Raw genomic sequence first — 16,336 nt, forward strand, 5'->3', positions numbered from 1 at the left:
GCCGGAGTTGAACATGGGCAACTAGCCGGATATGGCTTGCGACGAGTCGGTAGGCGTCGGGTTACCGTCACAAGCTGGCTTATGTCGCAGCAACTGGTGGCCTCTTGTAGGCCGCTAGTTGCCGCTAATCGGCGACAAACCCAGTTGCGTTGGTAGGCATCGCGTTGCTTGTCGACATAAGCCAGTCTTAAGATATATCTTGCATATTCAGGCTTTATCGGCAGTCTTCATCAATTCTCTTTTCACATTACCGTTACTCGCCTCTTGTCCCTTTCATTCGCTGATGGAATAAGGCTCAAGAGATGAGGCTTTTTACATATTGAGATAAGATTCTGTTTATTTCATACAAAGCATTATCGCCTGTGTTGTCGAAATCACAGAGGAATCGAGGAGTTGACATTGAATTTTAAGAAATGCTAATCAAACGTGTACTACTCTGTAAGCTTCACTGTGAAGATTGCAATTGCCATTCAGATCATTGACACTTTTTGAAAGCTAAAATAGACAATGAATGAATGCACCTCTTTTACATGTACCGTAAATGGCTAAATAGAGTAGAATAATTTAAGCGTTGATAAGCGCAATCATTCTCAAATTGAATCCTAGATATCGCCACATAATTCTTTGTGTTTTTTTCAAGGTATGTCATGATAAACGACTAATCTTTTGTACAAACTGTGCTACAAGATTTCATGGAAGCTACCATCACACCATTATTCATCCATGCAAAAACATTACTGTGTATTGAAACGAAATCATGAATTGACAATCAGCATCGAGTGATGACAACGTGAAAGTACTGCACAAAGCAGAGGGGCACAGACCCACTGAACCATAAGAAAATGAAAGAGCGCAAACAGCACTTCCCCAATCAGCACTGTAAGAGCGAAATAATCCAACCATCCATCGACCTGGTGATTAAAGACGAAGAAAACTTGATAATGGTTTCCTTCATCATCATCAAAGTGTACGGATAGATGAGAGCTAAATACTACCTGTTGGCCGACCCTCTAACAGCTAATGGCCAACATCGTTCCAACTATCGACGCTGAATTTATGGGCATGTTTTTTACCACATTACTAAACGATTCATACATCAGATAACAGCCGATATATTTGAGAAGACAACGGGATGGATGGACACAGATATATTAATTGGTAATAAAAAAGATTCTATGGTTATATTGCTCAATACAATTGAACAGCAGGTTTTCAATATCATCAATCAATAATTCTTTAAATTTTTCCATCAATAACATTTTCAGCATCCACAATAATATTTTCAACATTAAATCAATTGATAGGCATAGAATGCTAAAAATATAGCGGTCAATTTTTAGAAATGTTTGTCAATATTTCTGGATCAAGTGCCTTAAGAAGCAATGACATTTACTGGTAATAACATAAATAGAAGGCCATTGTTAATAATTAGTTTTTTACAGATTCTCCATGATTTCAGCCCAAACATGTGTAATTGCCTGAATAACAAGAGCTGAAGAACCGACAGCTCGAGGAAAGAGGAGCACAAAGACAAACAGGTGACAAATATGTTTCGTCTGGATACAATCATTGTGGGTGGAGTAATGGTGAGTTAAGCTGCTATGACAAATGTTGAATCTAACATCATCGACAATTTTTTTCCAGTAGTGTGATCTATGAAAAAATCATTGAAACCGTACACATAACACTTGACTCACGAATATGCGTCATTGTGTGTTAAAACAGGGAGTTAAACACATAACACCTAACTTGTTCAATGTCATCTTTCTTGTTTCTTACTGGCAAGTTCACAAAGAAATGTCAAAGTGATACCACACTATATAGTGTTTCTGTCATCCAGAAAGCATTCTTCAAAAAGCAGACTGCCTGCGGTCAGCAGTAAATTTGATGACTTTGAAGTCGATCCGTCCACTGACGTAACCGAAGCAATTTGTAACACATAAAACAGGCAAACTACCATTATTAACCCACACAATGTTGGACATGATTGTTTTCCCATGACATGCACTACCTTCTAAACAAAGGCATCATAAGATCCTAATGACTGATACAACAGTGTATACATTATCTATACTTATTAAGACACCTCATTATTACATTATAATTATCATTATCCTCATCATGAATAAAACAATATATGGCAATCCCATCAGCCCAGAATCTTATTTATAGGTTGAACAAATACTAGTAATGAATCACTCAATAAAATGAAAAATAATTACATATACTTTATGGATATGCATGTAATCATATAACTCAATATCATGGCCTACACTATTACTATCAATCATTTTTCACAGAAAAATAAAATATGACACCACGACTATGCATCAGCCTTTAGGGAGGCAATTCAAGGCCAATACCTAAAGCAGCGATCGACTGACTCCATATTCAATATGTGTCAGGTAGGTGTGACCGAATTCTCCTTGCCTCTCGAATACTGACTAAGAACGTCAAGTTTAGTAGCCTCGTTGAAAATGATCCCACGAAAATGATTCACTGCCAGTGGGAATGGATGATGAAAAAGTCTGTTCATTAGTGAATCGTTTGCGTACGAAGTCCATCTTTCCAGTAGAGTCTAGGGAAATGTCAGAAACTACTTGCGCAGCTAACGTGATTTTCCGACTAGCGGAAGCATGCGGTCAAGAGTACTTCATTTGTGAACATGATTGCCAACCAAATATACCGTCGAATTACTCTTCAATTTTCTATATAAGGTAAAAAAACATTTTACATGCTCACGTGAAACTAGTAAGACACCTGTCTGAACATGATCACGTATCAACTAGTTTTATACGGTTCGAATCAATTTCTCATGAGGTTCTGGCATTAGCTCCAAAATTCTTCAAGCGAGAACATTTCTGGTATGTCAAGTTTGGATAATGATATAAATGGTATTATCTACACATGTTATTTTCAGACCACTAGCAACAACTTTTATCAAATATCGATGACGATGAGAATGATGAACACACGCTTTTATTGATTGAAACAAGAAAACCATCGTGTGAAACATGCATTAGCTCTGGTGGCCGCCCTTTTTTCTATTGATTGCCTCCGTGCCACTATCCAGATTTTATAGCAAACTTATACGAACAAATTCTTCGAAGAAAAGCTATACGCAGTTAGCTGAAATGAATAAGATCAATCTCACAACAGCATTTTGGGCAAACCCTGGATTCATTTCTGCATGGGCGTGAAGAAAATAATACGGCAAAACTGCAATGCTACAACATGTCAACCTCGATTGTCTCCACCTGATACATAAAGCTTCCTTCTCCTGTAAATTATAGTTAATTTCCACTCGAGGAAGTAATTTCTGCAGATAGTACTGTCCCCATGGACTTCAGGTATATCAGATAAGGATCAGCTTCCGTTTTTACAATACATGATCAATAATTTGGTCAGTTCATACAAATCAGTATATGGCTAAGAAACTAACAAACATCTTCCTTGAAATTGTGTTTTCGCCTAAAACATTAATAATGAGACAAGCAGGTGAGCATCAGTGATAGCTTGATAATAATACTACTCTTTTATTACTGATTCGGCGTGGTTTGCGCATCTTTTATAGGAAGAAAATCAAAATGAATCATTCATCCTTCATAAACATTGTCATGGCAATCTGTGCAATCCTTGCCATCAACTAGAATGTGGTTAGTTGTTCCATGATTGGAGGGATATTTCCAAAAACCACAGAGCCTTCTAATCCAAATAGAAACTTCCAGGAAAATGATACCCGATGCCCTGCCTAGGTGCACTTGCTTTCTACCGAGAAAGGGCTTAATCATCATATATTTGTTGAAGGTCAGGTAACACATATTCATTTTACTTAACACTAAACATTCCCTCTTCTAGCCATAGCAAAGAACGACTTACCTTTGCCTGGCCTGAATAAAGGTCATCAAGAATGGAAGCATTTTCAGGTGAGCACCTAGACCTTGGACGATTTCGTCTCGTCGGCCGATGTAAACTATGGAAGCGTAGACGACATTTTGGCTTATAGTCCTTGTGTGCTGTTGCTGAAATGTAGAAAATGAAATTGGAAACTTCAGACTTAAGATATATTTGGGCTAGTAAAACCAAAGAGCCCCTCCACAGTTCCTGATATCTTATATCGTAAAATAATAAACTTGAAACATTTGCATACATGCATGCCAATGTTTTTAAAGGTTATTGTGTACATGTATATATCAAATATATGCCATTATCTTCATATTCCCCTTGTCAGATAGATTAGATAAAAAGTTTCCAGTAGGCCTAGACCAACTTGTACTACAAAAAAGCAAGTTAATTTTTTTTTGTAAAATGACGTCAATCTATACCAGACTGAACTGATATAGCTCTAATTCAACAATGACGTAAGCGCCACTAGTGCGCCACTAGTGCTGCTGCATGCACTTCATAATATCAAAGCGTAGCTTCCTTACAGTTGCATGTTATGAAAATTGAAATGCAAAAAAATCATCGTGGATATCAGTCACCATTAACACTCATTTCTGGAGTATTTTGAGTTGATAGGCCTAAATGTCTAAATCGAATTTCGGAGTCAAACAACATCTATAGGACTGTTGGTGATATGACAGCTGCCTCATGGTGCCCAGCAGACTGCCAGCAAATCAGTGATCTGGGCAGCTGGCAGTTCGATTATGGCAATAAGAATCTATCAATATCCCCCATAGATATATATCGAGGTCAAGCAGAATTTGTGCACATAAATCTAATCCAGTGTTATATCGCTGTTTATCCGCCAGTAGTCATAAAACTCATATAGATCCACACTGGGGCAACCCATCATTTACAGACCTGTGAATTATCCATTTGTAAATGGACAATCTAATTAATTGCTTCCTAGGCAATATTGGCCATTAGAAAGGTACATTACTCGCCCGAGCTAGAACATCACAGACTGGAAAACACTAATGCGATAGTTTGAAGGTAATATCATGGATAATCAATTGCTTTTACTTTGACCCTTATATCCAATCCACTAAAAAAGATTTTCTTATGCAATAAAAAGGCAATGATACTCTCCATATTATATATAGACAATTCTCCTTCAGCACAGATTCATACCTGGTAGCATCAACAGAATCAGTCAACCCATGGACAACTCCATGGTCAACTCTTGGAGTAATCATTGATTACTCCAAGGTCAACCACAGCACAAACTGCTGCCTGAGTAGCTCCGGTGTGCAATGCGTACTCTCAGGCTTATCAGACAGGGTTTCCTGCCTGGTGATGGTATCAAGTTCGAATCTCTGCCAAGGGAGGATGGTGTACACTGATCCAATATGTAACAGAAAACATGCATATCGTACTTCCCAATCTTTATATTCATAAAATAAGATATATAGTAGGCGCATGTGTTTCTTTTGGTTTTCGAGAATAACAAAATCACAGACAGGACAAAAATACTTCATACAAAGCAACTTCGATTACCTGTCCAAGGCAAGTAGAACCGTAGTGGCCTCCGGACAATTCCCAAGCTCTTACATTATTAGATGATAACCTTTAAAAACATTTATTGCTGAGCACTTTGTAATGAAATTTCTCAAAGGCATTGCAAATGGTTTTCTGTTTTTGATGAAGTCGCTGTGATCAATGATGACATTTAAGTAACTATGCTAGCTATTGTGTCTGTATTTGTCAATGAAGAATCGTACTGTCTTTGTCATTCATTGAAAAATCCTTCATCGCAGTTCCCTTTTTTCATATTTACCAGGCTAAAAACTGATAGTAATTATGAAATGAATGCCATAGCTCCAGGAAAGCTAAAAAAATTAAGAACTTCAGCCCAAGGTGAAAAAATAGGAATTAAAAGCCACGAAAAGTTTTACCAATAGAGATAAGTATTAAGATTTGCTGCAGAAATAGTGTACAACAATGCCTGCGCAATTCACAAGTTCTGTACGTAATATTTCAAGGCATCAATAAACAATCAAGTTAGTTTTGTTGTTTATCCTTAGCAAAGACGGTCTGTTGCATAAACATTGCTTTCTCTGATAAGAGCTGGCTGAAAATGAAACACATATACATGAAAATTAAAGTATAATATAAGAGTACAGTTTCCTTACCATCAAGCAGTTTTTGCTCAGAGTCTGGTAATTTATGATGTGATTTATCTTTCGCTACCTCCGCATGTTTGGGAGCTGCAACATCCCCTTAAAAGAAAAAGAAACCAAGAAAATGAATAGATGGTGTAACATGGATGCAATGCGGTACATTTTCACAAGCTTGGAAATATTAAACAAAAAGTCTATATATCTTGAGACTTCGTCAAGAGAATTGGAAATTCGAAATCGAAAACAGTTAGAGAACAGAAAGAGCTCCGGCCCAGGCTGGGAGACAAAATACCAAACTTAAAATGTTTATAACTACGTAACTTGAATGCTTTACAGAAATCATATCTCAACATTTCATTCTTGATTGGTACAGTTTGAAATTGGAGTTATCATGATATTTTCTGGTGCAAAAGATGACTATTGATACACAACATTTTGTGAGCAAGTAATTTCTGGACATCTGGACATATTTCCAGAACCACAAAGAAAGACTTTGCCATAACAACTAAATCAAAAAATTTATAATAACATTGAAAACCATCGACATATTTACATTGGCCCAGTATTTATCGAAGAGGACTATATGGAATTCAGTTGACAGCACCCTTTTAGGCAAGTCATTATGAAACTACAAACAGAAACACACCTGGTGTTATCCTATTAACCAGTAACTAATGAGCCTAAATGTGACCATACAGTACGTATATTCAATATCCATATATAATTAAACAAACAAAAGCATTCACCCACCAGCAGCTGTCACAATAAAATGGGCTGGCTTTGGCAATGTATCAAAGTATGCCTGAGTATAGAAGATATTTGAAATAAGAAGATGAAGTCAATCAATTCACACTAAGGCCAGAGGTTTGTGATCTCACATTACACATCGAACATTATAGCGTATTTTTTTAGCAGTTTTGTTTAAGGACAAGGTCTCTATCACACCTACACCTAAATCACTGTCGTGCTTTACCAGGGAGGTGCGAGAGAACTGATATTGAACTCACCGTACTTACCAAGCATTCGCACATAAACTGCATTTCTGTCAGTATTCTCAAATGAGATGCCACCTCGCCTCTGCAAAATATAAAGAATGCATAAAGATTACTTTGGTGACAGTTAATTACCGAGTCTTTTTTCCTACTGATGCGATAGCTTTGACGTTTAACTGTAAGTATCCAATCCATGAACATTTTTTCATTGGATTATCAGTTTAATTCTTCTAAATTTTGGACAACGTTTCGATGCATACATATTTAAACTTTGGAGACTTGATCTATATAAAGAGAAGGATAAAATGCCGACCATTGACATGATCGGTGGAAAGATAACAACACGACCATTGAAGAAATAATGATAGAAATTCATCTTGATAGAAATTGAGCAATTTTCAACCAGAGATTTTTGTACAGTAATAAGTCGATATAAAAGTAATATGTAGTATTTGTATATTTTGGTATCACTGCTCAATGCAAGTGTAAACCTCTCATGGTGCCAGGTTTTCATGTCATCAGAGAAATCATACCTTTCTGTTGTTATTGATTGTAATGTCCTATGGACATTTCAATTCAATTTATTTTCACCATAAAATCATACATGATTTTGGCTTGATATGAATTTTTTACGTAAAAAAAGATGATTTATAGAATCCTTACATAGAATAAACAATGATGACTTGCCGGGCCTCTACTGGACACAACTCCTCGGCATAACAGGATAAATAGATAACTAGTCAATTATTATAGTGGATGTCGCCGGGTATGAATCATTTCCGTTGAAGACAAACTAAGTTAATGACTGATGATGTGTTAATGATTATATCACAATCATTGCAGCAATTGAATACATTAAAAAGTAAGCCGTTTATGGTAGACTCTTTGAACTCTTGGTAACAAGTGATTACCAATATGGTAACTAACTAATGAGTTATGAAACCATTAAATACCTCGGAAGTATCACATACGCAATTCTCATTGTACATTGTGCATGCAAATGAAAGAATTAAGGGTTAATCCAAGCAGAATATGTCCCTTATACATGGCGATGTGGTCACAGCATGAAGACTGTAACAACTAGTACGTGATAACGCATCTACAATTGGCAGACTGATTGCTCCCAACAGGGACATGCCAGAGGTTTATCAGGTTACAGCCGCGAAAATACTAATATCCGTTTTTTGTCATGGGTATAAATGCTTGCACGAATGCAAAGAACGGAACGTTATCTATGCTTAGGGCATCAAACACATGAGCTGACGTATGGTAATGAAGCCCTATGCAGAAAATAAAAGTTGCCCGCATTTCATCTGACAACCGAGCAGAAATCTCATGGGAATTCAAGCATATCATTATTCAAGGAACATTTCATCGCAAAAATCTCATTGAAAATTAAAATACGCCATGGCTTAGAAAACGTCAACAAAAATGAAAAAATCCGTACCTCGAGATTGCGAAAGACGTGACCAAAAATCTAATCAACATGCATTCAACGTCGATTGGTATTAAATTTGAAATTTTCTTGAAGATCTGACCTCGGTATAATCAGATTTAGCATGTGCATGTGTGAACGAGAATATCAATCAGAAGATAATTAGATTTCCACTGCGAAAGCTAAAAACTTAATGGTATTTCACCAGATTTTCTGAGCATGCTGACTCCAGAAAATACGAGTTATCAATTGAAAAGCAAAGGAAAACTACATGTACTCTTTGGTAACTGAATCAATCATTAACAATTTCATGGATGATATGCCAAAAGAGCTTCTTCGTCTTGAGACCGGAAACATTTTTAACCAGGAAAGTATTTCTATTCTATGACCACCAAATCAAGGACACACCCTTTTAAGGATAATGTATTGCCTACGTTGACATCTATTACACTTAGCTGATAAAACTTCTAGCAAAACGCAAATTCTGAGGGCTAGGTTTCATAGATGTGGAAGAAAAATAGTACCTGGGAATATTTTGAAATTTGTCAGTTTACCATTGTTTCTCATTGTTACTATGGTTGTTACCCAGATAGAGGATTTACCCCTAGGGATAACTTAAATACTCAACTCAACTTAACCGGGTCCTGGTTACCTATCTCAATACTGGCTTTTTAAAATTTATCCCTAACATAAGTTACAAAATGTTCAAATGCTCTGAATCACTATATGTTATATCAGTGAGGTAAAGACTTGTCCTACTCTACTACCAATAAATGATCAGTCCCAAATATAATATTAATCAACAAACTGTGCGAGGAAATCATTTATACAATGAAACACTATCGCTCTGCATCAGACAGTACGGTGATTACACAGTTACCAACTGATCAATCAAATTTGATAATAACTGATAAGATATTTCCTATTCGACAGTGATAAACCAAAAGCAGGAGAACTGGAGTTATCGAGTCTTTTATTGAAAGGTTCGATTCTGTCCGCAGCCTTTGAAATCAAGTGAAAACTAAATGGCACCAAAAATCCACCATCATTCGAAGGATGGATTTTGTTAGGCGTGTAAATGAAACAGATATAGGAACCTTATGCAATGTACGATGAAGTAAAAGTAACCACTTAAAATAAATTGATGATAATCAGTCCAGAATAGTGTTTAATGTGGCGAATGGTAACAGGAATAAATCACCCCCACACCCATCCTCAATAAAAATACATCTAGTTACAAATCAACTCTGGTTCATAATATCAATCTGGTTTATATACTCAATCAAAATAGCGCCGTGAAAAAATCTCCATAGTAAAAAAATCCCGAAATTCAGTTTTGTTCAAATTTAGAATAACTAGTATGTTTTAGAACCACTTACTGTTTATTACATTAGAGCTTCATTCAACCCTGCCATTATACATTATTCAAATTGACATTTACCTTAGAAAAATATCTGACAAGACAATAAATATTCTGCAACTAAAAAACATTAATGGTGGTTCTTTGTTTGTTGTTCAATTTTTTGGAATAGGTTAAATAAAATGCCTTGTCTACCTATAAGCCTTCACATTAAGACTATATTATAACAATCAAGATATCAGCCTCTACAGACTTCCAAAATATTTTTCAAACCAAAGAGGGTAAACATACTCGTTATAGACTAGTTGGTGAAGCACGATAACAACACAGTATGACATACCAGTACATACCCATGAACTACCTTCCATTTTTCGAAATATAAACCGCAAACTAGTACAAATACGATTGAACAGAATTTGCTGCCAGTGACACAGAACAAGAGATATGCTTGAAAATATCACATCGAAATTAAACCAGAAAATCAGCAGCTGCTAGATTAGGGTGAACGTTATGAATGATGATGATGCACCAACAGCATTAATACTATGCAGAGAAATGAACACCTTCAGATAATGACGAACTAGAAAATTCTCTTGTTTGTTCTGGACGTATCAGCTTTTGATGAGAGACGTATTTTGTAGACTTGTTTTTTATATCACTGAGTTCATGCACAGTGCAAGGTCATTAAATAGTCAGAGCTGCTGTGTTTTGTACTATTATCGGATATGCAGTCAATACAGTGTCAATGACTATGGAAAATGATGACCTAAGACTACGTGGGTATTTTCTAGATCTAATTACTGTTATTCCCAGTTAATGAGATTAATCCAGTTCATTGATGAGAATATCTGAACAGATAACTTAATTCGGTTTTCCATGCCTACTAGGGGTCCAGGGACACCATGCCCACTTGGTGTAATGCTTGACAATCCGACAATTTCAATATTCCAAGCAGAGAAATCAAAATAAATGGCAAAATTTCACATACTTCAACATGACTTCCCTTCACCTCAATTCCATGTTGGATGTACCCTGCCCTGTGACAAAATTGGTAATAATCAAATAATTAAAAACAAAGAATTAAAACTTGTTGAAATTTTCCTTAAAAAATTGTATGTCACAACTACGCGTGAAGATTGATCGGATTCCTAGTATATTACGCCAATTTCATTAAGATTGACTGATCAAAAAAATCCATCTCATATGCTAACAATCCCTTCCGAAAGTATTAACAATCAACTTTTTTTCTGACTGAGAAGTAAGTGAAACAAACGTTTCAACATCTTAAAATCGCTCCGAATGCTCGGAAAATACATTTAAGAACTCAAATTTTTCTTGTCCCCGAACCCTGTCTGCTGATCGACTCGCGAACATAGTTACAATGAAGGTGCAGCCAATTGTTGGATCATGGGGGTGACAACGTCCTTCCTTCACGATGAAGGCAATTGTCACAGAATAAGCCATTTCTAGACTAGGCAGTTTCATAAGCCAAAAGGTAACAAGATATCACGCCAATCAACGTCACACTGATAATTGCTGCCCACGAAATAAATCGCAAAAGACTTTCATAGATCTCCACTGATAAGCGCTTTCAGTCAAAAATAAGGACATTCTATTCTGAACTACGACACGATTTCACATAAATGAAAGTAGTGCGTAGTCTATAAACCAGTTGACTTATTCATGGGAAATAAACTATAATTCAAATCGTCTTCAATGAAATCAAAGCATGACGTACACATTCTGTACTGAGATAATTACCATTATTTGTCAATACAGCCTTGAAAACAGGTACATTAACGAGGTTATTTTTATTCAAAGTCTGCATTAAATACTTGTTACTTCGAATCATTATGTACCTGCAGATCAGGAAATACCTGAATTTCTGGAATCGAATTAGTTCAGTTTTCATCCTATATTAATATCAAAATACATGATTATATTAAGAATAGGACACTATTTACGGTAGATTTGTTTAAGATTTATGAGTGTTTCATAGATATGTATATGACAATCAATGCCCATCTAAGCCACCCTTTCACCTTCGAGATCAATTATCAAGCCACTAACGGATAACTTATGATCACCAGCTCAGCTCTACAGCAACTACAAAATTGATATACGATGTGAGCTCTCGAAACCAATTGATCGATCTGCAGAAAGTCATTTTTATCCATCCACATCAACAAGCAATTAATTCTGTAAGTTACCAACATGTGCGAAACGTCTCCGTTCATCTCAGAGACTCGCAGAAGCCAACTCCCATAGGTTTTGACAGCTCGTCCCCTATGTACCTTGTTACCCAGCGCTGCTACTCAATGGCCCTGGGGATCGATTTATCAAATCAGATTTTATGATGGTGTACACGTCCTGACAGAACGACGACAATGTCGGAATTTAACCCTCGTTCAAAACAGCTCTTCACATGGTAAACAGGAATTAGGAAAATTGATACGATTCCATCCTTTTCGCGGAAAACTTTCTAGGGGTAGATCGTGTTATGACACTTTAAGATTGGCCAGCAATCTTGAGGGCATATCGATTACCGATATGCGACTGGGCAGTTGAAAATCAATCCATTTACCCCAATCCAATGGGCGATGCTAACAGGAGGAGTGATGCCATAATCTTCCTGGGAAACTATGGATTTCCAATGCTATTAATCTTCATATCAGGGAATCGTTGATCTAACATTTTACGTCAATCTTATCAACGAACATGAGAGAAATTGCCAAAGGTTGAACCTAGAACCTATGTGATAACTTCACGAAGGATTTTCAGGTATCAAAATTATTCAAATTTCAATGGATCCCATAATGTGATCAGGCGGGATATCATTTTTGATTGAATCAAGTAATTTTGCCGTAAAAACTAACTCGATTTTATCTGAGCACATCTAAAACTCATACATTTTCGTAATTAGATTTTCAGCCAGCTAAAAACAGCCACATGCTATAACAGGAAAGTAACCAAAAAGGCACGGACATATCAGAAGCATTTTTCATCACTTCAATTAGAATGCTAGTTGTGTAGACAGTATTACATGTAGTAAATGTGACATTAAGTATTATGGTATCACCGTAATTTCATTAATAAGTTTTACTTAGTCATAGCAATACATTGATGAATGAGTAATCTAATTTGACACGGAAGCATAAAATTCAAAGCCAACAAACCTGCTAAGTCTAACAGGAAAATGGTTCAAGTACCAGTAATCATTTCTTGAGATACCAAAAGTAATGAGGCTCATTTTGGGTTATCAGTTTGATCAGGCGCACTATACATGAATGCTTGTATCTATGTACTATTACCATGACTTAAAAAGTTATGTAGCATTATTTAATGAATGCTCTGATAAGGATAGGGAAAATAAATGCAAGCTTCCAACTGAATGATTACATATATGAAGATGAAATATCATCCTTCTCAAGTCAGGGGATCCAGAGGCCAATTTAGAAAAACATGTCACATCCCAGAAAGGCACTTTGATATCCACAAATGCACTATTTAGGCACTACCACACTGAAATGCACAAATCATCTTTGTTGACAATGATACTGTTAGCCCTGGATTTACTTTCAAGAATCAAAAAAGGCAGCAGCAACTAAATGAGTAACTAAAGAAGGTATTTTCCATGAAATTATTATCTGTATAATCAATTGCTGTGGAAAACCATATTGTGTCATAGACCTGTACCAACGGTTTAATTGATGTGACGTAAAATTCACAAGAGTCTGACGACAGAAGTTACAGGATTACATGGTTCCTGATGATGACAAGGCGATCCTACTGAATACCTTTTAATCAAACCAATAAATTATATTCTCAACAACAAACAATACTCAGTAATATGTATGGCATATGCATTTATACAATATTGAATATCAAAATATGCAAATGTATATTGATCTTAGCGTTATACATATTTATCCATTAATATCTCTGGCAGCGATAGGAATATCTTGAGAATTATTCAATTCCTTACTTCAGTCGTATAGAGATATATTTCTATGTGACAGATGGCATCAAGTCATAGAAAAGGATGGGCTCGAATTCTATGTCAGTGTTAGAAAATACAAGTAGGATACCAATCGGCATTAGAATACCGATTTCGAATTGCATACTCCTGATGGATAATTTCAGAAAACCTACCAAGACAAGAGTTCATAAATTGAATTGCTTATTTTTGATACTAAATATTATCTCTATATAGCAGTATCTGGCTCCAATTATAGACGGAAATTAAGAACAAAGAATTAGCAGTTGACAAAATGTCAAAACATATACAATCATTCAACAGAATCAGCTATGATCTTCATTATTGGCATTGACGTATGTTGAAAGTGACAGGAGGGTACCGGCAATGGCTCTGTGTTCTGATTGCTCTTGTGCCATTCACTTTGCTTTATTCCCACATTTCATACACCAAAACAAGACATACCTGTACTCCGAAATGTAGAAGTATATAATATAGTGTTCGCATTATTCATTCGAACTATCTAGATCATTCAAGTGAGCTAAAATCTAGCTCATTACAAACAAATTATTTCATATGGCTAACAATGAATTCAAATATATATTAATTTTCGATACCAATTTTGTTGAAGCTTCACAAAAATTAGGAATCATGAATTGTGAATATATTTGCACATGTATCTTGTGACCTGTGGTCTTTTGCAAAGTTTCTAGCACATATAAATTCATATGTCTTGCATGTATTTTAAACTTGAAATTCAATAAATGCCTACGTACATCTAACACAGATCTAATTAGTTAATTAGAGAGATTCAATTGCGATAAGACATATATTATAATCTTTAAGTTTCACACAGGTGGTATCTAAACAGGGCTTTGCAAACTAAGGTATCTAATTTTGAATATATACCCCATGCAAAGGGGACCCAAATAACATTTCCTCCACTTTAGGGGTAGGAGGCATATCTAAATTGAGTGTTGATTTTCCAATTAACAAGAAGTAAAAATATCCATTAGTTCCTTTATATAGAATCCAAATCAATGCGGGAGGTGATTTCAATTTATCCTAGAATAAATAGTCCATGCAAATTAATGATATCACCAAGAAATTTCCCCATTGATGCAGACAAAACAGTATTATTCAGAAAGAACACATAAAATATGTTTCTTAATAAGAGCCAGAGTAAAAGTTAATAGGCTACCGAGATTCTTACCCTTCAAACAGAAGGATATAGTCAGTTACTGAAAAAATTTCACTGCCACCACCACATCAGGCGCCTTTTTAGTGACATAGCCCTTATTCCCCAAGTAGAACCTTGCCCCCCCCCCCCGTCCCTATAAGAATTCTGTGTACTGGCCTGGTGATGAGTGGCATAAAGAACCTCTTGCAAAGAAACAGCCCCCCTGAGCATATCTTAAATAATCATATTAAATTAGGATATTTCTTTGAATTTTTGGCATCTCATTGTTTTCGGTGCTGATCAGGGAATTTTGGGTCAAGGGTATGGGAAAGTCAGGGAATTATCAGGGAATTTTGCATTTCCTGATCTATAAGAACTCTGTAAACCAATCACTATTTCTTTGTCGGTACCAATTAGGCCTAATCTATTTTCTAAATTCTCATATACAACATATATAACTACATTTTCCGAATTGCCTTTACACTAGACCATATATACCTTAAAAGTGTGAAAATTTATTTATTCTTATAAAACACATAATGATGTGGAACTACTTTCATCTATAAAAAAAACTCACCTCACAAGAATCGGTAATCTTCCAGTTTTTACTGTTCTGAGAAATACATGATGTAAAGGGAATCATGTCAAACTTGCATCCATATGTCTTCATACAGTATACAAAAAAACTATTATGGTTTTATTCCGATTTGATAGACGGATGACTAAAACTCACAATGAACAGGCAGGCTAGTAATCACAAGCAACATCCGCAGCATTAACTTCAACATAAACAGGCCTTCCCGATGCAACTGCACTTTTGTTTTAGCGGAGAGTCTGAGTCTATGAAGCCTATATCGTAGATAGAATGCTCATGCATGTGGTACACGCAGCCACACACTGGAGTGGCTAGTAAAGGGATCCTCCACTATAACTATACACAGCACGCAGACTGACGAGCGATACACACATGACTACCCGGCACTACTACTCTTCGTATGCACTGACAAGCCTAGCCACAGACAACCTCCCCTGTTGAAATGCAGTAATTGCAATGAGATAGACAGTCTGTCACAGCCGCGCGATACTAGAGGCAGCTCGATCAGTAGTTTCTTAAGTTGGAGACTTATTATTGTCCCGGTACCGAGCATAGCATTTACGCAAGCCTGATTTCAAACAATTTTGTTAATTATATCGAATCAGATATCAACTTCCTCACATTCGACGATATCAAAGTTCAAAGACTGTCCACAATAGTGACGGAATGTGATTTCAAAACATTAGATAATGTTGTTAAAGGGAATTTCTGTTCAATTTCACTATTATGAGCT

At 36.1% G+C, this 16,336-nt stretch overlaps 1 protein-coding gene across 5 annotated transcripts in view; it reads right to left on the reverse strand.

The window, feature by feature from the left end:
• Positions 1–16,336, reverse strand: part of LOC141899283 (high affinity 3',5'-cyclic-AMP phosphodiesterase 7A-like) — a 46,583-nt gene that overhangs the window by 26,169 nt on the left and 4,078 nt on the right. The window contains exons 2-5 of one of the 5 annotated variants that reach the window (XM_074785489.1): positions 7,082–7,142; positions 6,067–6,164; positions 4,051–4,056; positions 3,880–4,008 (exon numbers count right to left, since the gene is read on the reverse strand). In XM_074785489.1, coding sequence (XP_074641590.1) covers positions 3,880–4,008; positions 4,051–4,056; positions 6,067–6,164; positions 7,082–7,142 — 294 coding nt within the window. Of the gene's footprint in view, positions 1–3,879; positions 4,023–4,050; positions 4,057–6,066; positions 6,165–7,072; positions 7,143–15,585; positions 16,147–16,336 lie in introns of those variants that run through there. The other 4 variants (XM_074785490.1, XM_074785488.1, XM_074785487.1 and 1 more) reach the window with 4 other exon arrangements.

The sequence above is a fragment of the Tubulanus polymorphus genome, chromosome 2, assembly GCF_964204645.1.
Source record: "Tubulanus polymorphus chromosome 2, tnTubPoly1.2, whole genome shotgun sequence".
In the NCBI taxonomy this organism is placed as follows: Eukaryota; Metazoa; Nemertea; class Palaeonemertea; order Tubulaniformes; family Tubulanidae; genus Tubulanus; species Tubulanus polymorphus.